The sequence below is a fragment of the Ammodytes marinus genome (genome assembly GCF_949987685.1).
Source record: "Ammodytes marinus genome assembly, chromosome: 18".
NCBI classification, from domain to species: domain Eukaryota; kingdom Metazoa; phylum Chordata; class Actinopteri; order Uranoscopiformes; family Ammodytidae; genus Ammodytes; species Ammodytes marinus.
Genome location: NC_137222.1, coordinates 3,853,147 through 3,879,455, shown reverse-complemented (window position 1 = coordinate 3,879,455; position 26,309 = coordinate 3,853,147). Strand labels below are relative to the sequence as shown.

The 26,309-nt window shown below is 41.1% G+C and overlaps 1 protein-coding gene across 1 annotated transcript; it reads left to right on the top strand.

Annotated features, from left to right (window-relative positions):
• Positions 1 to 440: 440 nt before the first annotated feature.
• On the top strand, positions 441 to 26,035 carry tnpo1 (transportin 1). The gene is made up of 25 exons (XM_080047127.1): positions 441 to 485; positions 649 to 762; positions 2,349 to 2,424; positions 3,399 to 3,548; positions 4,458 to 4,564; positions 11,545 to 11,678; positions 12,943 to 13,024; positions 14,068 to 14,190; positions 14,619 to 14,737; positions 15,393 to 15,453; positions 15,926 to 16,097; positions 16,780 to 16,932; positions 17,748 to 17,973; positions 18,312 to 18,483; positions 18,723 to 18,809; positions 18,975 to 19,082; positions 20,532 to 20,690; positions 20,784 to 20,871; positions 20,961 to 21,059; positions 21,463 to 21,558; positions 23,562 to 23,637; positions 24,605 to 24,704; positions 24,803 to 24,877; positions 25,403 to 25,542; positions 25,942 to 26,035. The coding sequence occupies exons 2-24, from the start codon at positions 658 to 660 to the stop codon at positions 25,508 to 25,510; spliced, it is 2,676 nt and encodes an 891-aa protein (XP_079903253.1). The 5' UTR covers positions 441 to 485; positions 649 to 657; the 3' UTR covers positions 25,511 to 25,542; positions 25,942 to 26,035.
• The last annotated feature ends 274 nt before the right edge of the window (positions 26,036 to 26,309 follow it).

Sequence of the window (26,309 nt, the reverse complement as noted above, 5' to 3'; positions counted from 1 at the left end):
GCCGCCGCTAGATGTCACTGTTTCCCCTTCATTCACATTATAAAATAACAGTGACATCACGAGGCGTTCGGGCGACCTGCGCTGCCTTCAGGGGCTATCAGAATTATGCTAATTTTTAATCCTGAACCCTTTCCCCTGGTCTCTCACTCGTCTACTCTTTTTCAGAAAAAGAAAATTTAGTTTGAGAGTGCGCATAATGTCAGAAAAACCTTGGAGGTGTAGGTGTTATATACTATCTATGGTGTCAGCTAACAAAAGCAGTAAGCTGATTTGTGAACATGTTTGGCTGTAATTCGACTGGCACTAGGACCGCGCGTGCCCGCGTGCGTCAGCTGACGAGCCAGACATATATGCGTCGCGAGCTCTGCATGGCCCGCAGCTTTTTCAGCTTGTTGCGAAAACGGATGTGCCTGCCTTAACAGACAGACGGACACATTTCAACAGAGAGGCAGCTTCACTCGCGTACGTCGGCTAAGTCAAAACAGGTAACAAATAAAATTGATACATTAAATAAATAAAAATATCCTTTTGTGTGTAAAATAAGCTATTGTGTCCGGATAATGTGACGTTTACGTGCCGTTGTTGTGTCTCAAGGGCTACGCATTAGATAACAAATCCCTTCGTGTGTGTTATTTTCTTTATCTGCAGCGGAGCAAGATGGAGTGTGAGTGGAAGCCAGACGAGCTAGGACTTCAACAGATATTACAGCTGCTGAAAGAGTCTCAGTCGCCCGATACGTCCACTCAGAGATCCGTCCAGCAAGTATCCTTTATTGTGCTCTAAAGACAGACATTTAAACGACAACACATGACTTGACAGCGTTTAATAATTGCAGTCACATTCATAGACACTCAACAGGCTAGCGATGGCTAACACTAGCCGAGGTGGTCACCGTTATAACGCAGGTACGCAGGTGCTGACCGACCGACTGACTGACTGACTGCTTGCTTGCTTGCTGCTTTTTGTCCCTAACAAACGATACAATATACAAGCTCTACTTGCTATCAGCAAAGCGGGCCCTACCGTGTCGTGCCGAGCTCAATGACATTATAATAATCTGCTTATTTATAACATTAGATACTGGTTTATAACACCAGGCTGCATCCGGCATTTAATTGCCTCCATGATAATTAAGTTAACGTTTTCATGCAACGCTCCTTGTGTGTGTGTGTGTGTGTGTGTGTGTGTGTGTGTGTGTGTGTGTGTGTGTGTGTGTGTGTGTGTGTGTGTGTGTGTGTGTGTGTGTCATCTAAAACCTTCTCTACTAAACACACTGTGTGCAAAGTGCTTCGTTATTAATGAGTTTAAACATAATAATTCATTTTACAGACGAGTAATAAGATCAAATTGTTTTTGCATTTGTAGTGTCAGAAAATTGTATTTTTGCAAAAGCAAACAGACGGTTGTCGAGTTCACGTCATGTGGTATTAGATATGTGGCATTAATAATGATAATTGAAAAATTGTCCCGTGATGCATCTTGGGTCCAGTGTCTGTCTGTCTGTCTGTCTGCATCTTAAACATGACTTCAATCTCTAAATGTAAAATATATATATAAAAAAAAACACTATACATAAGCATTAAATCACTGTTTTTCATAAATGCGCCGACATCTAAAAATGTATAATTCTGTCATGGCAGGACACTGACAATAAGGGAAATAATTAGAGAATATTTGGATTACAATTATAATCCCAATTCATTACATTATAAAATCTGTCCTATTGACTCTTCAGTGAACTGCCTGTCAATTACAAAATGTCAAAAATGTCACCGCTGGCTTTTGCACATTATTGACACCGTTTGTTATCCCCTGCCTCCTGCACCACCATGCTGCTGGCCCTTATGTTTTCTATCCTGTTGCATGCTGCTCCTAAATGACTCCCTTATGTAACCATGCACCGCATCATTAACCCACAGACGGGCCCGGCCGCTATAGCCCTTAAACACACCATCTGCTCCTCTGTACGTACAGACAGTGTTTGAGTAACGTCAATACGTCATTGTGACATATCTGTGACCCCCATGGAAACCTGCACAAAGTCCCATCTCTCTCTCTCTTTCTCACACACACACACACACACACACACACACACACACACACACACACACACACACACACACACACACACACAGACACACACACACAAGACCACACACACACACACACACACACACGCGTCGTTATCCCGCTACATTACGCCCACCACTTGACCACATTATTGACCCATTCAATCATTAAAACTTTTACCACGGGTGCAAAATATGCTCCCAGCCTGTTTTTTTTTTAACATTATCTACGTAGCCACCGTTAGCACCTTGTCTTCCTCAACCAACCTTTCTCCCTAGAGACTCGAGCAGCTCAACCAGTTCCCGGACTTTAACAACTATTTGATATTCGTCTTGACCAAGTTAAAATCGGAAGGTAAGCAGCTCACTAACTGTCAGTCTGTCTGTTTGAGTGTGTGGGTTTTTTGTCCTATCTGTAGCACCATATTCCTGGATCATCTGATAGTAGTGGATGGTACGAGCCGGGTCCATTTTTTTTTGGAACATAACAGCCCGGCGGTGACAGGTCCGGCTCAGGCCAGGACTCACTCAGGTGACCCGATGGCATCGCTGCCACGGATGATGTGGTGCTCACAATATGGGTCACTCTAATTTTAAACCTAATTCCTGGCACCGCGTCCACTCTTGGCTTGACTTGAACGTAGCACAGAAGATGACCGAAATGTTAAGTGGTGTTAGGACATTTTAAGATGCTGTTGCAGCAACATTGCTTTTGGTTCACACAAGCCTGAAGACATAAATATTTTTGAAAATAAATCGTCAATCACCACCACATACAAATTGTTCTTGTTGCTGTTCCCATCATTCCAGTATTTCATTTGGCATTTCCCAAGTTAAAGCACTTTGCTCGGTTGAATGGATAAATAATCTGAAGGCAATAAGATCCTCTCAGCAAATTAAACACCAAATGACCAACCTTTTAAGACTTCTTAAAGTGCAGTCAGTGATTCTGGAGAACGCTTGTCGCCAAAATCACTTACTCTGTACTGTGTGTGTTAATACACAGCCTCTGTAAACAAGTGTGTAGACAAAGGGTATGTAAACAAAGGGGGGGCCCACCGTAGCTAGCAACATCCCTGTTTACAGAGCCTAAACTATGTACTAACACCAGATATTTGTAGGTGCACGCCACACACAGTACAGACAGGTAGTGGATCCTGAGGAGATATTCACTCACTGATTTAGACAAAAATTGATAAGAGTTCTCCAGAATTGCTGACTTGCATAATCCTTTGTCTTATTTCTAGCAGTCTACTGTACGTGCTGCTCATCTTAATAGTGTTATTGAACCGCTAATCTGTCTGTCTTTTCTTCTCCCACCCACCATAGACGAGCCGACGCGCTCGCTGAGTGGGCTGATACTGAAGAACAATGTGAAAGCCCACTATCAGAACTTCCCTAATGGCGTCTCTGATTTCATCAAGAGCGAGTGTCTCCAAAACATTGGAGACTCATCTCCTCTCATCCGGGCCACCGTGGGTGAGTGAGTGTGTGTGCATTTCTCTGCGGATGACTTGGTTCGCTGTGTATGTGTTGTATGGCTTGCTTTTTAAAGATGCTGCTTGTTAAATTTGAACAACAACAAAAATCCCTTGTTCCATAACTGATGAAAGCATTTTTTGTTTGGACCTTCAGCTTAGGATCTTGATCATTTTGGGATAGTTATGTGTCAGTAGTTGCTGTAGAAATAAACAAAGCATGTACTTTACTTCTAACAAATGTACTAGTAAAATAAGATCAATTACTACGCCTAATTGTGAAATAACTTGAGGCTGGCTATTAGACATCCAATATTAATCACATATCGTGTTATGTAACATGACTCTTGGGATGAAAGTGTCCAGTTGAAATACATCACATACTGTATAATGTATCTCTTTGCAGGATAGAATACTGATTGTGTAACGTATGGATGGATAATAATTCATAATTTATTATTATAGCAGCAGGGCATTGAACACAGCGTCTTTTGAAGTTGCATTTGTACGGCCTCATTAGCACAGACTCAGTAGCAGCATTGTTAAGGGCCAGCTTTTAATCTTCTACTCTCTCAGTCAAACGATACATATCTGCCCATGAGTCACAGTTGTTTTCAATCTGCTTCCAATTTACTGCCTTTTGTTATTGTCGACTTTTATGTGCGAATAACAACGCTGAAACATGCATCCTTAGCTGCCACGCTACACACCAACCACACTTCAAGCTATTTATTTGTGTGTTTGTGTGTGTGTGTTTGTGTGTGTGTGTGTGTGTGTGTGTTTGTGTGTGTGTGTGTGTGTGTGTGTGTGTGTGTGTGTGTGTGTGCGCGTGTGTGTGTTTTTAATCCTTGGTATATTTTTTTTCACCCCCACTGTAACTAATAGCAAAGCGTTCGTTCCCCCTTTCCAGGTATCCTCATCACCACCATTGCCTCCAAGGGAGAGCTGCAGAACTGGCCGGAGCTTCTGCCTAAACTGTGCCAGCTGCTGGACTCTGAAGACTACAACACATGTGAGGTGAGGATGACCAATGCAGGCAGTGTAAGGTGGGATAATTATGCCTGTGGCGAAGTGTGTAGGGCGGTCGTCCACTGGGTTGCTGCAGGGTCTCCCCGCCACATGTCCAAGTGTCCCTGGGCAAAGAGACACTGAACCCTAAATTGCTCCCGATAGTTAGCTTGCACCCTGCGTGGTAGCTGCTGCTGTTATCGGTGGATGAATGTGTGTGCGATTGGGTGAATGTGTACAAAACAATGTAAAGCGCGATGGGTCTGTGAAAAAACAGGGAAAGGAGCTATATAAGTGGAGTCCTTTTACCATTTACCATGTGGGAGCTGATTTTCTGCTAATCATTTTGGGCTTACAGTATGTGGTAATTTTATTTTGCCTATGTTGACGACAACATATAGGCAGGCATTAGTGTTGGACTGAGACATTTGACAAGTTGATATGCAAAGAGAGCAATACGCAAGCAACTGAAACATAATTCAAAACTGGATGCTGCTGCATTTATTTCAGGATTGGTCCACTTTGAAATTTGAAATCCTAATATTAAACATGTTTGACATACTATGATGTCGCCCGTCCTCAAACAGATTAATTTTAAAGCATTAGACACAAACATAGTATTACAGTGGGACTTGCAAATCAGTCTCTATATGGCAGTTTAGGGATTTAGGGATACTTGACACTTTGGTTATTCTGGTCATTTCATGTTTGCATTATTGGGCGGTTGTGATAGATTTGGATTCTTAAACATTATTAAGTTCTTCTTAATTCTCCTCTTGATTTACTTACTGCACAATCAGCTCATCAGAAGTGGGCCTTTACATTTTTTGTTGTGGTTGCGTGTGAGTTTCTGTGACAGACAGACAGACAGACAGACAGTCAGACAGTCAGACAGACAGACAGACAGACAGACAGACAGACAGACAGACAGACAGTCAGACGGACAGACAGATAGACAGAGAGAAGTGGGACTGTTCCATTTGGTTTTGCAAACAGCTTTTTGTTGTTGCCGTTGCGTGTGAGTTTCTGTGAGAGAGACAGACAGATTACTGTAGGTGTGTGCAGAGTTGTGTTCATAATATGCTGTAGCATCATGTCTAGACACACACAGAGGGCTGCGTGTCTGTCTGTTTGTTTATTTATTTATTAATGAATTAATTGTGTAAAGCAGAGAGAGAGAGAGAGAGAGAGAGTTGGGTGAGCTCGTTAAGCAGCATCTGGAGCACATCCGGCCGGCCAGCTGAGCTAAAGGCATCCTCACAGCTGGAGAGGAAGCCACCAACCGACTACGGATTATTTTATTTTTCCCTTTTTCCACCAGAAATCCACTATGACCCCATTTTCTAACTTGGCTTGTCACCCAGATCACCCAGAATGGCTTTTATAACTTCGTCGTGTACATCTGCGTTAAACAGCACATTGTTGTTTTTTGTCTTAGAATGCAAGCGGTTTCTTTTCTCTCTAGTCCAACCAATTCTTCGTTTAGTCCTTTATCAAAGGCTCAGCTAGGGACAGGCATAGCAAATTAGCTTAGGGCTATACATGCTGTGTGGTGTGTGGCACTGCTACACACTTGTCCCTATGCAAATAAACATAACAAATATTCAAGGTGCTCCAGGAACTTTCAGTTTGTGTTCATTCTTGCATCCCCTTTGGACAAAAGCGGTAGTGTTTTTACTACGCCTGCTTGTTTTTCTGTGTGAGCGTACCCAGCCATGACAAAGGCATTAAGAAATACTATATACAAAATAGCATTCTTTGCACTGATGGTCTTGTTTGCCGTTCCATGTCATTCATGATCATCAGAGGAAAAAATAGACTCTTTCATAAATATACAAAAATTCCTCATAGCACCTTTAAATAAATATATTACATTTTGAAATATTCCAGAGTTCTTGATTGGATCTACGTATAATAATTGCTCGCTGTCATCAGTAGGCCCACTTAATGGTTTTATCTCTACAGTTACATTGAAACAGTGGACAAATGTTCCCATTGCTGCAACCACAATAATGACTCTACAGTAGCCTGAGAGTGGATGTCTGATCATTTGATCTGTGTGATGGGGGGGGGCCGCACCCATTCTGAGGCTCATAAACTGCCCCCGGTCGTTGATATGCTTGTCAGCTCAGCATGCGCCCCGTAACACCAGCCCCACTATAGGCCACTAAAGGCCGGATACATTACATTGGAGAGCAAGCAACAAATTAACTAGCATGTGAAACTGTCCCGGCTAAATTCAGCTGTGTTGAACAAGAGGGGCATCTCAAATGTATCCTGACAGGCCTAACTCATCGCCCATCACACCTAGAATGTTCACATGATTTTCAGATGAAATTCAAAGAAGAAGGTATGACACAAGAAATGTCTCTCTCTCTCTCTTTTGCAACCCTGTTAACCCCTCTCTTATTAAGCTCGTTCAGAAGCGGGGGATTTAGGTCAGCTATTTACTGCAGAGGATCTTGTACTGTGTGTGTGTGTGTGTGTGTGTGTGTGTGTGTGTGTGTGTGTGTGTGTGTGTGTGTGTGTGTGTGTGTGTGTGTGTGTGTGTGTGTGTGTGTGTGTGTGTGTGTGTGTGTGTGTGTGTGTGCGTGTGTGTGTGTTGTGTACAGGGCTTAAAAAGCCAACAAACATAACAAATTCCTCCTCATCTGACTCACTATGATTTTGACAAGCAGCTTGGAAGGGCTGGAAAGCTCCTCAGCCCTCTTGATGTTGAAGATGGTTGAACTGGTGAAGGCGGATGGAGAGAAAAAAAGTATCTTCTAACCGTGTAGTAAAAGGTGCAAAATATATCTCTATATATATCTCTCTCTTTTAGTATGTTTGGCTATTCGTCATCATGTTTATGTGTGCTGTTTTGGTGGTGTTGGGAAGCAAAGCTATCCTGCACTGCAATAGATATGTTCTATGGTGTTTCTATTAATGTTTTTAATACTTTTACAGCCCGACAGAGGCACCACCAGTGTGGCCGTATGCCCTTCAGTTTAAATGGATGTGATGGATTTTCCGAACAGCGTTATTGGCAAATAATGCCACTTAGACATTGATTTAAGACGTGGCCATTTTGATTTAAAAGGGCAATGAGTCACTGTTGTCTGCCCTTTTGTGTGTACATGAGAGTGGGTTGTCTTATGCTTTATGCTTGCATGTTAGATTTCGGCTTCATATCATTTAAAGGCGCAGTATGCAGTTTTAGAGGAGGGGGATTTGTTTACGTTTGCACAGCCTGCAGTTAGTTTGCAAAACATGTTGACTCTACATGTTGTTCTTAGTATCGAATGATAAAATCATCATAAATCAAAACTAGACCAGAATATGTTTGTAAACCAAACTGCTACTGTAAACAACTACAGTGAAACAGTAACTTTTCACTGCAAACAGTGTTCCAGGGATCCAATTTTTCCCTGTGAGGAAAGTTTGTCTATTCAGTTATGAGAATATACCTTAGAAAATGTTCACTTCTCTGACACACCCAAAATTACATAATGCACCTTTAAAAGACTTCACATAAATTGTGGGAAAATAACTGCTATTTTATAAATTGTTTGCATACATTTAATTTTATTAAGTTTGATTCAGAAGAGTCCAAATGATTGTAGTGTCTGCAAATGATTAATACTGTCTACGTCACAACAGACCTCGTAAACGCACTAGAGAGCAACTATCAATGGGGTGCCATTTACTGTTGCCTTAGAGACCCATAAATAACTCCCACCGTACTTTGATTTTTATTTTGGGAATATTTTTTTAATGGCTGTCTGCACATAGTGTACAGTTTGGGAGCTGTGTGTGCACATTGTAAGGGAAGCGATGACAAACGTGTGAATACATGTTTGCATCGGGGGCTATTTGATCACTTTACACGTCTGGTGCCTTGTGAATTTACAGTATATATATCTATGAAAGATGATCCCTATCACTCTGTTAGCGAACCATCCTCACTCTGAGTGCACAGCAGCAGTCCCATGTTGAGCTAACGTCGGGTTCCATACATGGTTTAATGCGGGTGTTTAGCTGTTAGTCCACAGTAATGTGTTGTCTTAAAGCCCCTGGAAAGCTGCTCTAAAATAGTAAAAAATCTTAATGTTATATCAAAGGTGGGTGTCTCAATGAGCTTTTACAAAAATCTTATTGAATTTTTTTTTTTCGTAAATATTATAAAACGTGGTTAAAAAGAGACCGTTTTGACAGGACGGTTTGGGTGTGGCCGTATCAAACAGTCTCCATGGCAACAGTCATTGTTTTTATAGAATGTTCGGGCAGAGAACTGCTGTGATTGGTTCAAAATACTTATGTGTAATAAGAACCAGAGCATAGCCCCGCCTCATCTCAACAGAATTCCTACAGTAAAGATTATCAAAGTTAAATGACAATATTTTTTCATTTGGATTGATAGATATCCCTAACTCTTTTCAGATGCTTTACTATCATGCAACTAACTCCCCATATTACATAGTTAGAACGCTTTGTGGATTTGGTTTTACAAGGGCTTTAAGTTGGGCTATTTCAATATCTTGTGTAAAAAAAAAAAATACTCATCTCCTTAGTAACTGCTAGTGTTGCGGCCTTGCCATTGGTCCTGTCATGTCTTGAGCAGCATTCGTAGGAAGAGCCCCTTGAGCATAGCACACTGTACCCCTCTCTACACGCGCTATAAATAGACCCGAGCAGGTGTGTTGGATGCCAAGTGTAACACTGGTGCATGGCTTTATATAGGTTTTGCCTGAGAGCAGTTTTTACAGTTTAAAAAAAATGGCGGTTCGGAAAAGTTGTTGCGAGGGTCGAGTTGAAGTCCAACGGTCATGTGTGTGATAATGCTTTGTCAGCCTCCGCGCTCATTTGTACCTCGAGTGTTCATTTTGTGTGTAAATATTTCCAAGAGCAGGACACTGAAGTAGCTGTTTAGTTGACGAAATACATACACCCCACCCCACCCCCTTTCTCTCTTGTCCCTGGCCCGGGCCTGGCTGTCATATTCTGCATGGCTGACGTGATTGACCTTCCATAGCAGCAGACTTGCATAGAGAGAATTACACTTTGGAAGCCTCGGCGTCACTGGAATGCTTGTTAAGCCACTCCCATTTCTTTTACCCTTCTCTGTTGACACACTGGCACACACTGAGGGAGCACTCACTCACTCACTCACTCACTCCTGTGTCCCGCTTTGCACATTTTCACATGACATAGGTTCTAATGTAGATACGTTTCAGTGTATTAGTGATTGTAGAGCTCAAATATGACATCATGTTTTACTTCTGCTACAGCGGGGCAGCAACTCATCAGAAAATAGTGAAAATGACGTTCATAGTGGGTGTCATCTTCCGTTAATGGCTTATTTTTGTGGACCCGCAACCATAGGGTCGGTGGTTCGATCCCCCGTCTCCACGCCACGTGTCCAAGTGTCCCTGAGCAAGACACTGAACCCTAAACTGCTCCTGATAGTTAGCTTGCACCCTGCGTGGTAGCTGCTGCTATCGATGTATGAATGTGTGCTCCAGTTGTAAGTCGCTTTGGATAAAAGCGTCTGCTGAATGACATGTAATGTAATGTAATGTAATATAGGTACAGAAATACTGGATCAAATCAACGCATAATAGTGAATCATTTTCAGTTAATCATTGCACCTTATTTTTCCACAATTATCAAATGATCAGCTATTTCTGGCACCATTCGTGTCCAGGGTGACGTATTTTAAATTGTGTAGTGTACTCTCCATCTTAATAAATCACCTGCTGGTCTTATACTCACATTTTAATGTCTGCTTCAATCTGTCACTTCAATGTAGTCATTTTTTTATGTCACCCTTAAAAAAGCATCCACCACCACTTTATTGTTCATTTAACACTAAACCCCACAAGGTGAAATTGATTTAATATGGTTTTACCGATGAGGGTAAAATGACTTGATTTGTGTCTGTGACCTTGACACAGTCTCAGTCTACCCCCCCTCTGCCCCCCCCCCTTTTCTCATCCTATCCCTCCATATTTTTTAAAGACCATTTCTGTATCCGTCATCTCAAAGGAGCTGTTGCCATGGAAACACATTTCAGACAGCCGCGTTGTGTCTGTGTCAGTGCTGCTGCATTTTTTTTTTGTGAGAGACACTCAAGTCTGTAGCATATTGGGATCATGCATCTAACAGTCAGTCGAGCAGCCTAGTATTAACAAAGGGATGCCAGAGAGATGGTCTGTGTGTGTGTGTGTGTGTGTGTGTGTGTGTGTGTGTGTGTGTGTGTGTGTGTGTCTTTGCTTGGCAACTGTTTTGAAGGTTATTAGAGCAGAAGTGGATGGATCCTATTGTAAATCATGGATGCACACATTTTTTTGGGAGCGCTCACAACGTGCAGAAATTCCGGAGCACGACCCTCTCTACAGTATATGACTCATTGTTATGCAAACACACAGAGGATATTACAGTAGCTCACCACAGAGCCAATGAAATATGAGCGTATCATATCAGCAATATTGTGAGAAATATATATCAAAGAAAGCAGCTGAACAGAAATCCCAAATCCACTTCTTCAAGCTCACGACTGTATAGCTGCAGTCTAACCTGCATTGAGGTTGGGGAGGGGGGTTGAGCTGAGCATAGAGATAAATTCCTATTATGTAACAAAACCTTTATTGTTTAGGGCGAAGTGGGTATGGCGGTGGTCCTCTGGAGTGCAGGGTTGGTGGTTCAATCCCCACCGCATGTCCAAGTGTCCCTGGGCAAAGAGACACTGAACCCTAAATTGCTCCCGATGGTTAGCTTGCACCCTGCATGGTAGCTGCTGCTATCGGTGTATGAATGTGTGTGTGATTTGGTGAATGTGTCAAAAAACTATGTAAAGCGCTTTGGGTCTGTGAAAAAACAGGGAAAAGTGCAATATAAATGGAGTCTATTTTCCATTAGGCGTAACATTATTAGAGTTATGAAATCTAAGAATTTGTCCTGACATCATATACTCATCCTAACATATTTAGCTTTTCCCTTATTCCCTTCAGGGAGCGTTTGGAGCTCTGCAGAAGATCTGTGAGGATTCAGCTGAGATCCTGGACAGTGACATGTTGGATCGCCCTCTCAACATCATGATCCCAAAGTTCCTGCAGTTCTTCAAGCACAACAGTCCCAAGATCAGGTATCAAGCTCTTCTTTGCAGACTTTAACATTTGTATTTGAATATAAAGCGAACATACAATCATGCCAATATTAAAGGTGCTCTGAGGAACTTTCAGTTTGTGGGAATTCTTGCACCCCCTTTGGACAAAAGCGGTAGTGTTTTTTACAACGGCAGCTGTTGTTCTGTGGTGAGCATAACCATGACAAAGGCATTAAGAAAAACTATTTAACAAAAGCATTCTTTGCACTGATGGTCTCGTTTGCTGTTACATGTACTGACTCTTACAGAAATATTTAAAAGTTCCTCGTAGCACCTTTAATTTCCAAATAGGCAAGGCAAGGCAAGGCAAGTTTATTTATATAGCACAATTCAAACACAAGGCCACTCAAAGTGCTTTACAGGGGCAAGATTAAAATACATAAAACACATTAGAAGACATTTAAAAGCGAATGAAAAGAAGTAAAACATTTAAATTAAATTAAAAGTACAGGTTAAAATGGAAACAGAAAAGTCTTCAGACTCGATTTAAAAGAACTGAGGGTTGCAGCAGACCTCAAGTTTTCTGGGAGTTTGTTCCAGATAGTCAATCTGTTACTACTACATCGCTGGGTTAGAATATCTACTGTATGGCATTGAAATGAAAGTGTTCATGAATTCCTTTTAGATATATGATATGAATAACACCTGTCACAGAAACTATGAAAAATATGACCTATTAAATCTTGAGTGGAAAAAATAGGTCATTCATATTTTCGCCCCGACTCTGCCCACTCCCATGAGCCTCTAGAGCATTTTTATCTTATCTTAGAATATATCTAAACTCATAAATTAATCATGTACGAGTGGGTACGCTTAAGCAACAAAGCTATTTAAACACACACGTACAGTATACTTACAAGACAGATTACAAGTCTGTATAATTGTACAGTGTATGGTCTCAGTTTTTTTGTTATTCAGCAGTAGGCCTATTCATCCAATACAAGAGTTGCTCATATTTTGTAGGTTGAATCAGTAAAGTAGAACACACACACACATATACACACACACACACACACACACACACACACACACACACACACACACACACACACACACACACACACACACACTCTCTCTTGTACTTCTACTGTATGCAACCTATTGATAAAATACAAGAGTTGCTCATATTTCTGTTGGTTGAATCAGTAAGGGAGAAGACAGGGGCTGCTTTCATAGCATTGTGACATGTGAGGAGAGAACGCCTGTGTGGCTCTAAATCACTGTGTGTTTGTTTGTGTTGCAGGTCCCATGCCATCGCCTGCGTCAATCAGTTCATCATCAGCAGGACTCAGGCCCTCATGCTGCACATCGACCCTTTCATAGAGGCAAGTCTCACTGCAAAAACACACACACATAAACACACATAAACACACACACACACACACACACACACAAACACACACACACACACACACACACACACACACACACACACACACACACATAGTTGTCCATGGTTTAAAACTCAGCTTCCAGATCCATTTAGCGTACAAGAATGGGATCGAATTTGGGGAAAGAGACTTCAGTCCGAAATACATTCTATTTGGATTTGTGAATACAGATTCCCCAATATTTTTGAAAATGAATTTGAAACTATGAAAGAGTAATTAACTTAAATAGGCTGTATAGAAAATAACTACATTGTCAGTCACGTCATTGTCATTACAGCCATTCTACACCGCTGTCTAAATGTTTCATGTCTAATCTTGAATCTTGATGTATTTTCTTTGTTTTTTCTATCTCTTAAATGCAATTTCTAATGTCTAATCTTGATGTATTGTATGCCCATGTAAAGCACAAAATCATGTTTTTATTTGATAAACCCATAGTTCAAGTCCTGATTGATTTTTTTACTATAGATTTTATGTCGTCCTCTTGATGGCCTGTGTTGATTCTATTGTTGAATGTGCTTCTCATATTTAGCGCTAGGAAGGAGAGATACAGAATATTAACTTAAAGTAAGATGCTATAGGCTGATATGTTTCCTGGAGGGTAGCATTTGTAAATTATATTGTTACAAAATACCTTAAAGTATCCTTAAAATGACAAACAGTAATAAAGATGCAAGCGACTGAAGTACTGCAGACTGCTATAATACCACAGGGAAATTTGGAAGTTGCCACAAAACCTATAGCAAAATACTACGTACTGTACATTCAGAAACCGTATTACAAGGGACTATAATGTGATATACTGATATACTGATATACTATATTTAATCCAACCCAGTTTATGTTTGTGCTACAACTTTTACATTTTGCATTTTACTGCAATACAATTACTATTGGTACTATTTGTAGTTGTTGTAGTTGTTTAACACAGTGCAAAGAAAAGCCATTTGACCCTTGTGTCTTGCCGTCCGTTCTAGAACCTGTTTGCCCTGGCGACTGATGAGGAACCAGAGGTGAGGAAGAACGTGTGCAGAGCTCTAGTCATGCTGCTGGAAGTGCGTCTGGATCGCCTGCTGCCACACATGCATAACATCATAGAGGTGAGGGGGACCAGGGTCTATGATGGAAACAACTCCAATAATTAGCTATTAAACTCAACTTGTATATATGTCAGAGCCAACTACACAGGGCATACAACTGCATACAACTTGTCTCAGCAGTTAGAGACTTCGGTTTTGTACATAGTTAAATATTGAAGTGGAAATAAATGATATAAGTTTTTCTAACTGCAAGGGAGACTTATTTGATGCATCAAGAAGTAAATCTGCTATGCCTAAGCAAGGGGCTTTAAGCGTGGGATAGCTTCTTCAATATATTCCTTTTTTAAATGTTTATATCTTTCAAGTTAGAGACAATGGAGAGACAAATGATTAAATTAAATTTATAAATTAAATTTTGTAAATGAAAAGTAATAAAGTATATAAAAAAAAAAAAATCTTAAACATCCCTTCATTTCCTCTCATCTCAGTACATGCTCCTGAGGACTCAGGACCAAGATGAGAACGTTGCCCTGGAGGCCTGTGAGTTCTGGCTCACTCTGGCAGAGCAGCCCGTCTGTAAGGAGGTGCTGGGTGGACACCTCTCCCAGTAAGGACACACACACACACACACGCACGCGCACACACACACATTCTTGTACTTCTATCTTTGTGAGGACACATATTGACATAATGCATTCCCAAGCCCCTTACCCTAACCCTCAAAACTAAATGCCTAACCCCAACTGTCCAGGCAAAATGTCCTTACTTTCCGAAAGATTTCCTCACTCCGATAGTTAAAAGCTAAAACTGGTCTTCACAAAGATACATGTACAAGTACTGTATACACACACACACACACACACACACACACACACACACACACACACACACACACACACACACACACACACACACACACACACACACACACACACTTGTCCAAACCATAACACAGACTGACACTCCAATGCTAATATTGAAAGCTGTGTGATTGATAGCAACCTTGGCAGTAAGTTTAGTTCAGACCTTGTGGTGCAACTGGGATGATTTCCTTCTTCCTCACCTCAGGACTACAGGTTGATTAAGAGCCGTGGCCGTGGATCTCAGCTGTAACATCTGTCAGCCCCCACTCCCCTCCCCCCTCTGTCACCGTTAACTGTGCCCACAGCAGGCACCTTATGTGAGGGACGGCTTGTGGGGCTTTGACCTAGCCTTGGCCTATGTTCTCATAATATTTTCCCTCTCTTGACTCCCCTCTCCAGGCTCACTCCGGTGCTTGTCAACGGGATGAAGTACTCAGAGATTGACATCATCTTGCTCAAGGTCAGTTTGTGTAGCAGTCTGATATTTGTGGCCGTAGGCTGGAGACTAGACCATGAAATGGACCCATAGCTCACCGGCTGACATACAGTTCAATAAAGTGGTTTGTGTGACTTGTGTGAGTTTTACACATTTAAAGGTGCTCCGAGGAACTTTCAGTTTGTGTTCATTCTTGTACCCCCTTTTGGACAAAAGCGGTAGTGTTTTTTTTTACTACGCCAGCTGTAGTTCCTGGTTGAGTGTACCCATGACAAAGGCATTAAGAAGAACCTTATAAAAATAGCATTCTTTGCACTGATGGTCTCATTTGCTGTTACATGTAATTTATGATCATCAGAGGAAACATGACACTGTTCCAGAAATATTTAAAAGTTCCTCATAGCACCTTTAAATATAACATAGTCACAATATATACAAGTTTTCTGTTTTCATCCCGTCTGTCTGTCTGTCTGTCTGTCTGTCTGTCTGTCTTCAGGGAGACTGTGAGGAGGACGAAGCCATCCCAGACAATGAGCAGGACATCAGGCCGCGCTTCCATCGCTCGCGCACCGTTGCCCAGCAACACGAGGGCGACGGCATCGAGGAAGAGGAGGATGATGATGACGATATGGATGATGATGATGACACCATCTCTGACTGGAACCTGCGTGAGTTCACTGTCTGTGGGAACGCAGACGTTACTACCACTTTCCAATTATGTTTTTCATTATTTCCTTCACAGGCATAATTTAAAATGAGCCCTGCGTTCCAAATCACATACTCCTTCTTTTTTTCTATTCTACCAACTACGTCTGACCATAAAAATAATCGAGTTAGGATGCAGTAGGCATACAATCGGGACATACTCTTACTTATTTATTTTCTATATCCATCGCATCCCCGGTTGTTTTCATACGGCGGTTCAGTCGATGTGATGTCACTTCCGGTGCGCACTGGATTGTTGGTCAGAATCGCCAAAACAGCATGCTGATTTCAACACTAAAAATCTCTGCCGGATGTAGTAGAAATCTGACCACAAGAATTGGGACATCCTAAATCTTTTTTCTACCATACTAAACAGCAGAAAGTATGGGGATTGGATCAGACTTCTCGTCAATTACATTTCCCTGACCTTTGTTAGAAATGGTTCCCACAGTGTTGTATATATGTCTATAGATTCCCCTACAACCTTTGACCATCTCTTATCCTCTTTACTAATTGCCGGCAAACCTTCCAGTGTATTGATATCTTGTCTTATGTGTCCTTGTGTGTGTGTGTGTGTTTTGCTGTTTGTCCGCACACTTCTATGTCTGTATGTTTGTCTCTTCCATCTTTTCCTCTACGCATTAGGCAAGTGTTCTGCTGCAGCGCTGGACGTGCTGGCCAACGTGTTCAGAGATGATCTACTGGCTCACCTGCTGCCGCTCCTCAAAGAGCTGCTCTTCCATCCAGAGTGGGTCGTCAAAGAGTCTGGAATACTGGTGCTGGGGGCCATCGCTGAAGGTAAGAGGGAATGGGGACAAAAGATAATCAAATCAAAATCAAATCAGTTTTATTTGTATATAGCCCAATATCACAAATAGACATTTGCCTCAGTGGTCTTTACATTCCATACAGTATGACACCGTGCCCTTAGACCCTTGGCTCGGCTGAGAAAAAACTCCCAGTCAAAAACCCTTTGTCGGGATTAAAAAAAATCTGAGATAGGGTGGGAATATGATCTCCACGAGAATATAATGTTTCCTAGAGTCCTTAAAAGGTATTCGAATACATTTTGTGAAATTAAAGTCATAAATTGTCTTACTGTAAATTTGCTGTCGGTATTACATTTTGCAGACGGTGTTTTAAGTTGATTGAAATTGTCACACACTATAGCCTGCCATAAATCATGTATGTGCGGTAGTATTTTTACTACACCAGCTGTTGTTCCTGGCTGAGCATACCCATGACAAAGGCATTAAGAAAAACTAAATGAAGTAGCATTCTTTGCACCGATGGTCTCCTTTACTGTTACATGTAATTTATGATAATCAGAAGAAAAATTAGACTGTTTCAGACATATTTAAAATGTCCTGGTAGCAAATTAAAGCAGACTTATGTGTTGATGGTCAAAAGTACACTGGTCTGGTGCGCTCTGGTGGCATAGCGGATAGAGCTCATACCATATTGGCTCAGGCCTTGTTGCAGTGGTCGCTGGTTCGAATCCGACCCGTGGACCTTTACTGCAGGTCATCCCCCCTCTCTCTCTGTCTCCCCATTTCAACTCTGTACTGTCAAAAAAAAAAGTACATTGGTCTCCTCCCTCTCCCTGTCTGCAGGCTGTATGCAGGGTATGATCCCCTACCTGCCCGAGCTCATCCCTCACCTGGTGCAGTGTCTGTCTGATAAGAAGGCCCTGGTTCGCTCCATCACCTGCTGGACCCTGAGCCGCTACGCTCACTGGGTGGTGAGCCAGCCGCCAGACACCTACCTGAAGCCCCTCATGACTGAGCTGCTCAAACGCATCCTGGACAGCAACAAGAGGGTGCAGGAGGCCGCGTGCAGGTGAGCAGAGAAGAAGAATGGCTGAGAAAGCTATGGCATTTTATACAGAAGCACAGTAGGAAAACCTGACCTGGATTTTGATAGTTGCTACTGAACACTCACATTTTGATTCCGGTGTTGAGATGAATCCAGGTATCTTCTAATCACATATTCAATTCACCCTTTCTTCCCTCTCCTCTTTCACCTTTTTTAATTTAATTTATTTTTATATATTTTTTGTTTGCATTTTTAAATGTTTTAAATTCTTATTCTTATTATTTTTTATTAATTAATTAATTTTTTATTAATTAATTAATTAATTTTTTAAATTGTATTTATTTAAATCTCTCCCTCTCTAGTGCCTTTGCCACGTTGGAGGAGGAGGCTTGTACAGAGCTGGTTCCCTACCTGGCTTTCATCCTGGACACACTGGTGTTCGCCTTCAACAAGTACCAGCACAAGAACCTGCTCATTCTATACGACGCCATAGGAACACTGGCAGACTCAGTGGGCCACCATCTCAATAAACCGGTATGCCAAAAAAGAAAAATATGTATTTTGCAAATACACTTTTCCATGTTTATTCTGTGTGTGTATGTATGTCTACATAATATGGGTCCCTGGTCTTTCTTTACTCAACCTTTCACCTTTATGAAAACTTGTGGTAAAAAAAAAAAATAAGAAACAGGCAATGGCACTGTGAGAAATGTAAAGTTTTTTTTGGGCAATACGCCATGAAAAGATTAACGTCTGTAATTGTAACTTGCCAGGAATACATCCAGATGTTGATGCCTCCCCTTATCGCCAAGTGGAACCAGCTGAAGGACGAAGACAAAGATCTCTTCCCTTTATTAGAAGTGAGTGTCTGGTGTGATGTCACTGGCTACTACAAGCGATGAGTCATTTTGTGTTTTGATAGTCCCAAGTTCTGTAGCGATATAACCTTGACTGGACGACAGGCCACTGACCGTATCAACCCCCCTGTCTGTCTGTCTGTCTGTCTGTCTGTCTGCCTTCCTCAGTGTCTGTCGTCGGTAGCAACAGCCCTGCAGAGCGGCTTCCTGCCATACTGTGAGCCCGTGTACCAGCGCTGTGTCAACCTGGTGCAGAAGACCCTCGCTCAAGCCATGGTGAGTATGAACATTAATTCAACAGTATGAACATCAACCTCAAATACAATTATATTCTATTCAATTAACTTTATTTTTTATTTGTTAGCAACTTTCAGTTTGTGTTAATTCTTGCACCCCCTTTGGACAAAAGCGGTAGAGTTTTTTACTACGCCAGCTGTAGTTCCTGGGTGGGCGTACCCATGACAAGTGCATTAAGAAGGTCTCATTTGCAGTTAAATGTAATTTATGATCATCAGAGGAAAAATTTGACTGTTTGACACATATTTAAAAGTTCCTCATAGCACCTTTAAGTGAACAAGTTCCAACACAATAAATCAACAATAATTCATTTGTGCAGAGCATCAGTGTACAGTTCACATATCCAGCAACGCAACACAACACAATATATGACACACACACACACACACACACACACACACACACACACACACACACACACACACACAACATGTACAATTTACTTCTTTAATTCTTGACTATTTTCTTTCTATTTAAAAGGAGACAATTCTGAGAAGCTGGGGCTGTACTTCCTGACCCTACTTCCTGTATAGCCAGGCTTAACTTAAAGCCGTTCCAATTAATCTGTCTATAGTCCCAACAGATCAAATGATTACTGGCTATTAGAAAGGATTTGCTCCTAGTGTATACCCACCAACAATTATCAGCTGACTACTTGATCTACAGAGCTTTCCGAGATTCTCTCAGTTCATTGTTTTAATTCCATGGCCTTCAATAAGCTTTGATTAAAGCCAGTCTATGCTGCCTTCCACGCACCCAACAGTCAACAGTCTTTAGTTAGCAGGAACTTCTAACACTTAAATAGCTGGAGTTTTCCCAAGAGAGTTGGGGTAAACAAAGACAAAGCTAAAAATATAGTGAATATTGGACTTCCAATGATTTTGCTACATGTTAAGATAAGATGAGATAGAACTTTATCCATCCCGAAGGAAATTCTTTTGTCAGTTCTCTCCAGAATTACATTACAGAAAAACAAAGAAATACAAAATAAGTGAATTATAAAATAAAGAAAGTGTTTTAAATGACATTAACCTAGGTAGCCCTAATATTGCACATAACAGTGACCATTATATTGAAATATGGTACTGATGTTGAGATTATATTGGTGTAATTGTCCATTATGGTCAGTGTTTGCTAACCATTAACCATTTCAACCTCAAGAGGTGAATATGTGTCATTGCTCTGTTTACATCTTGTTGCACTGCCCCCAAGTGGAGGAAAAAATCCGTTAATGCTTAATGTGCCTGTGTGAAGATAAACAACTGCTTTTTAATTATTAACACAGAAATGGAAATGTGGACTTCACCACTAGAAAACTCTCCTTCATAACTCACCATTTATACGTTATTATAATGTGATTATTTAACAGTCATTCATGCTTATTTTATAAAACTCTTTATTCTTTTTTTCTATCATCCTTTCTTCCAGCTTCATCAGTCGCAGCCCGACCAGTACGAGTCCCCCGACAAAGACTTCATGATCGTGGCTCTGGATCTCCTCAGTGGGCTGGCCGAGGGTCTGGGAGGCACCATAGATCAGCTGGTCGCTCGTAGCAACATCCTCACTCTCATGTACCAGTGTATGCAGGTGAAGAGAGCTGTCAACATACCAACCCCAATCTGATAAAAAGTCATTTTTGTCTTGTTGTTGTTCACCTTTGTCCTTCTCTCAACTGTTCAGGACAAAATGCCAGAAGTGCGTCAGAGCTCCTTTGCTCTGCTGGGCGATCTGACCAAAGCCTGTTTCGAACACGTCAAACCGTGCATCGGTATGTACACCGCAATTGACTGTAAACACAACGTCTGGCAATAAGTTGTTAAGTCAGTTTTCTAAGTTGACTTGCTCTCCTTCTTCCAGCTGATTTCATGCCCATACTGGGTACTAATTTAAACCCAGAGTTAATATCAGTGTGCAACAATGCGACATGGGCTATCGGAGAGATATCTATACAAATGGGTGAGTGTGAGCGTCACTTTTTGCACATAATGTTCACAATATGTCACTGTTTGTTTACACTGTACAGCTCTGGAAAAAATGAAGAGACCACTCCAAATGTTCAGTGTCTGGTTTTACTGTTTTTTATAGGCATATGTTTGAGTAGAACGAACATTTTGGTGTTATAATATAAACTACTGACAACATTTCTACCAAATTCCCCCCAAAAATATTGTCATTAAGAGCATTTGCATTAAGTAATGTAGAGATGATGATTTAAGAAAAATCCAGAATTGTCTCTTAATTTTTTCCAGAGCTGTATATATTTTAGAATCAAATTATAGTCCCCAAAGAGGAAACAGAGTCAACAGATTTACTTTCCATTGTTTTTTTCTTTTCCAAAATCCTCCCTCCATCCCTATAGGGGCTGAAATGCAGCCGTACGTTGCCATGGTGCTGCATCAGCTGGTGGAGATCATTAACAGGCCCAATACCCCAAAGACTCTACTGGAGAACACAGGTACCACTCGGTGGCAGTGCCGAGCCGACTAGCTAGCTCGCACGCCACACACAGGGAGGTGCTGCTAACACTAACACACACACACACACACACACACACACACGCTGACGCACACACACACACGCACACCCAGGTCCATTCAGCTAGGACTCAGCACACTCATTAGGGAGCTTGCCCTGCCCCTTCCCAAGCCCTGTGAGCCTTACAGGTTTCGCTGGTTCCACCATGTTAAATATTTCAGCTGCTGATTTGCAACCTGGCAGCGCGGCTTGTAAACAGAGATAATAATAATATGAAAAAAAGGGCACGCCCACTGGTGTGTGTGTGACATACTTGAAAGTCTTGAATTGAATAGAGCGAGCCATGTAAGTGCCCAGTCTTGGTAATGAACTAATGCAAACTGACTGTACTGTGTGCACTAGCAGCTGACGTAGAATACTTAAACATGCAAAAGCACAGGGAGTGTGTGTGAGATGGATTAGTCTAGTGTGTTCCCAGCCACACAGTTAGCCAAGAAACATGTTATCAACACTTCAACAGTAACATTAATGAATGAGAGAACACTTTAACTGACTAAATGCAGGGCACCTAGCCTAGAGCATTTTTTAAACCAAGGTTACACTGTGCTCTTGTTTTTGACCAATTTAATCGGAAAATTATGATTTCAATTAAAAGACAAAAAAAAACTTGCAAGGGTGAAGTGTAACCTGCCCTAAATTGAGAGAATGTAGGGACTCTGTAGATGTGTTCCTGTTTGTTTTTCGCTGTCAAGTTTATTTGTTGCTTTTATTTACTGTTCTTTAAATGTGGATGCATATCTGCCAATAGATGTTAAATGTTGTTAAGAATGGCCTATGTTTGATGCAGGATACATGATGAGTAAAACGATGTCATGCCAGTCAATTTGAATATACATTTCTATTAATATTTAGCACCTCTTCCACTACTAATGTTTTTTAGTGGATAAATTGAAAACACAACAGCGAGCAAAAGACCAAAAAATGAATTATTGCGATCAGGTGCTTTGGCCATGTGTAAATCTAACGTCTTTCATAGACCGTTGCCAAGAGAACCAGTTTACGACTGGAACTAAATTTAAATAGACGGCCATGTAATACCACAGTTGGTTCAAAGTGGACGTGGCGGTAATTTCTTGGAGAGAGAGAGAGAGAGAGAGAGAGAGAGAGAGAGAGAGCATGGCAACACTATTTTCTTAGTCTAGTTCTTTTTTGATCAGCCTTATCCTGCACTGAACTATTACTCTAATGAGCATACCATCTGCTTTCTGCATGTGTCATTGGACTGTTCATAAATGCCTGTTTGTTTAATGAGAATGTTTGCATAGTTTTTTGTGTCTCTTAAAACTTAGGTCCTCCCTCCTCTCTGCCTCATAAGAAACCTGCTGTGCTGGATTACTAGTCTCCCTCCCTCTCCATGTAGTTGGCTTGGAGTAATCTTGTCATTTATTTTACCAAAACAAAAACGCATATATGTGAAAAAAATTAACATTTGTGAGTTTAAGGGAGAAATTTGAACTGCCCCTGTTAAGGCCAGTCACATACACACAGCCAGCCCTGTGTCTTCACAATGAGACCTGTGCAATTTTTTTCTTTTGCTAATCAATTCCAATCGATAGATTTGAGTAGATCCATATGATTTCTCTGAAAGCAGATGCCATTGTTTTTTGACCTTTTTTCTATGAATGTCCTTGTCTAAAAGTTGTCAATGTGTTCTCCCTTAAACGTGTTGTATGTTTTCTTTTTATTAAGAGTGTCATATATATTTTTTTAACATTCCTCGCCGCCACTGACAGGGGGCAGTAATGATCAAAAACACTAGTAGTGAAAATCTTTTTTCTCTCTTTATTATCATACACAGATTCTGTTTGATTTTTATGTCTCTGAGTTGTTTGTTTTTTCTTTATTTTTCTCCTCCCCCCTCCCTCCATTGCTCATGTCTTGGTTGGCGTTTGGTGGTGTGTAACCGTGATTGCGTTACCTTAGCAATAACAATTGGTCGTCTTGGTTACGTTTGTCCTCAAGAGGTGGCACCCATGCTACAGCAGTTTATAAGACCCTGGTGTGTATTATTCAATCTTTTATTTAATTCATCTTCTCCTTCTCTTGCTATATTCTTCTCCTGCCTATCTCGTCCGTCTCCCCCCCTTTTTCTCCACTGTCGCTCTCCTCTCTCCTCACTCTCTCCTCCTCCTTTCTCAAAAAGAAATTCTCTACCAGTTGTTTCTTTTTGTTTGTTACTTCTTTGTTTATCCGTTTGCAATCATTGCCAACCATGTGACTAACCCTGTCCTCTTTTAGGTCCTACTTGTGATTTTTATTTGCCTCAGTAGCACCTTCATGTATCGTATTATACATTGATTTGTTTAATTTTTCTAGTCTTTATTTTTACGTCATTGTTAATTGTCGCTAACCCTAAAAAAAAAAAGAAGATGCATGGGAACAGATTTTGTCACATGTCTGCTGTGAGAAAGGTTGCAGTTCTTTTTTTGCTGCAAAAAAAAGCAATCCTAAAACGCCTTTCTCCTTCAGTAGTAGTCACCCAGATGCATGTGCCTGTCCCAAATAAAATGACATTATCTAGTCAAGATTTGAAAAAAAAAAGTAATGTTATTTTCAAGGTGCTATAGACAAGGTGTTTTTATGCTGAACACACTGCTCATAGACAGAAAGTGAAGTTATAAGCTCAAAGTATAGTAGTAGTATAATAGTTTTGTTAACAGTTAAAAAAAATATTTTTATTTGAAATCGGTTTTGTGTGCATGCTTGTGGTTATCTCTCAGGTCATGATAGACACATGTGTACATAATCTAATATATTTTATTGATGAGAAAAACTAAACTAGTATTTATGATGATAGGTAAACACCTAAACAATTCATTTATATAAGGAAGGTGTATTTCTCAGATATAAGTAGTATACAGTATTCATTGCTGCAGTTGTTAGTAGATGTATATACCTTTTCTTTTAAACCTGTGAAGTCTTTTTTTGATACGTCCAATGTTAAATGTGGTCGTCCCTGTTATCAGGTGCACCTCTCTACGAAATATAAGAGACAACGAGGAGAAAGACTCTGCGTTCAGAGGCATTTGCACCATGATCAGTGTAAACCCTGGAGGTGTAGTGCAGGTGAGCTCCAGCTATACCATGGCAGCGGCGTGGTCCTTATGTTATCAGTCGCTCTAACAGGTTGAAATGTTTTGCCTCAACTGTCTTCTCTGGAACAGGACTTTATATTCTTCTGCGACGCTGTGGCCTCCTGGGTAAATCCAAAGGACGACCTCCGAGACATGTTCTACAAGGTAGGAGCTGAATACGTGTAAACACACATTTGTGAATGTTGCTGGATTGAAATGGCTGAACTAATTGAAGAAAAACTTTATTCAGAAATTGCATTTCAAGTTGCTCATATTATGTTTGTTAGGTTTAGTAAAAGACAAATATGTCTAAACACACATTTCGAAAAGTTGCTGGATTTAAATGACTAAACTAATTCAGCAAAAAAGCTGCCCAGTGTAACGTCAGCTTTTCTACAACAGCATTCACAACACAATTTCATCAGAAATTGAGTAAAACTAAATATACCAAACAGCAAAATATAATATTTAAAGTTGTGATTTAACCTCTTGACATGACAACAGATTCTCTCATGCATGATAATGTTCAGTCAGCCTGTTTTCCCCCTAGTGGCCTAATGGTGGAAATGCAGTGCCTCCAGTTGATACTCCATAATAAACCTGTCATGCAGAAGAATCTATTTTAAACTTCAGCACTAGTACTCATGCTATAACTCGGTATTAAAAACATCTCCCGGTGTTTCATTTCAGATCCTCCACGGGTTCAAGAACCAGGTGGGAGAGGACAACTGGAGGCGCTTCTCCGATCAGTTCCCCATGCCTCTGAAGGAACGGCTGGCAACCTTCTACGGGGTGTAACTCCCTTCACACAAGTCTGCCTCATCACTGGGGTCAGTTTACTCTCACATATCATGTGCTGTTGTGGAACATTCATTGGACACACATGCTTGCCTTCAGCATTTAAAGCTATAGTGCGTAACTTTTTTTAATAAATTAATGAGGTACATTCATGCCATCGTCAAACAAGTTGACAAAAAGTTTATTAAGCCTATCAGCTCCATAGAAGTCCCTCTGTCTTTCTCAGTATGGCAGCGTTTACAGCAGAAGGTTTCAAATCCAATCACGATCGCTGAAGGCTTATACCTCATGCAAATGAACCAATAGTGTTGTTTTAATGACTCAGAATTCCTCATGTGGGAGACAGAAGTTATGCACTATAGCTTTAACGTGAAATCAATGTTGCTGTGGGATTGTATACTAATAAGGCCTTTTTCTTTCTTTCTGCGCAGGTCATTCACGATTGGGAGACAATATAGGGAACCTCTTTTACCCAGGGAACATGTTACCCTTTACTGGGGGGAAGGGTGTGCCTGCTGAGGGGAGGGAAGGGGTGCGGGACCCCTCCCCGACCTGACGGGCGGGCGGGAGGGTGGGAGGGAGGTGGTAGCTGCAGTGCTCAGTGCCCCCGTGCAACAGGCAAGGGGGCAAAAAGGGACTGGCATACCAAAACCTTATCATGGGAGGAATATTCTTGTAATCACGTCTCAAATCAGAAATAATGAAATTGATCACCTTTTTTTTCTCTCCATTTATTCCCAAAAAAACATCTCATTTTTACCTGAACTACTGAAAAGAAATGTAAGAAAAAAATTGAGGA

Excerpts from the sequence above, each read along its gene's own strand:
- tnpo1 (XM_080047127.1), top strand. The coding sequence starts at position 658 with ATGGAGTGTGAGTGGAAGCCAGACGAGCTAGGACTTCAACAGATATTA. Across the intron at positions 3,549-4,457 it reads TCTCATCCGGGCCACCGTGG|GTATCCTCATCACCACCATT; the intron begins GTGAGTGAGTGT and ends CCCCCTTTCCAG. Across the intron at positions 24,705-24,802 it reads ACCCTGGAGGTGTAGTGCAG|GACTTTATATTCTTCTGCGA; the intron begins GTGAGCTCCAGC and ends TCTCTGGAACAG.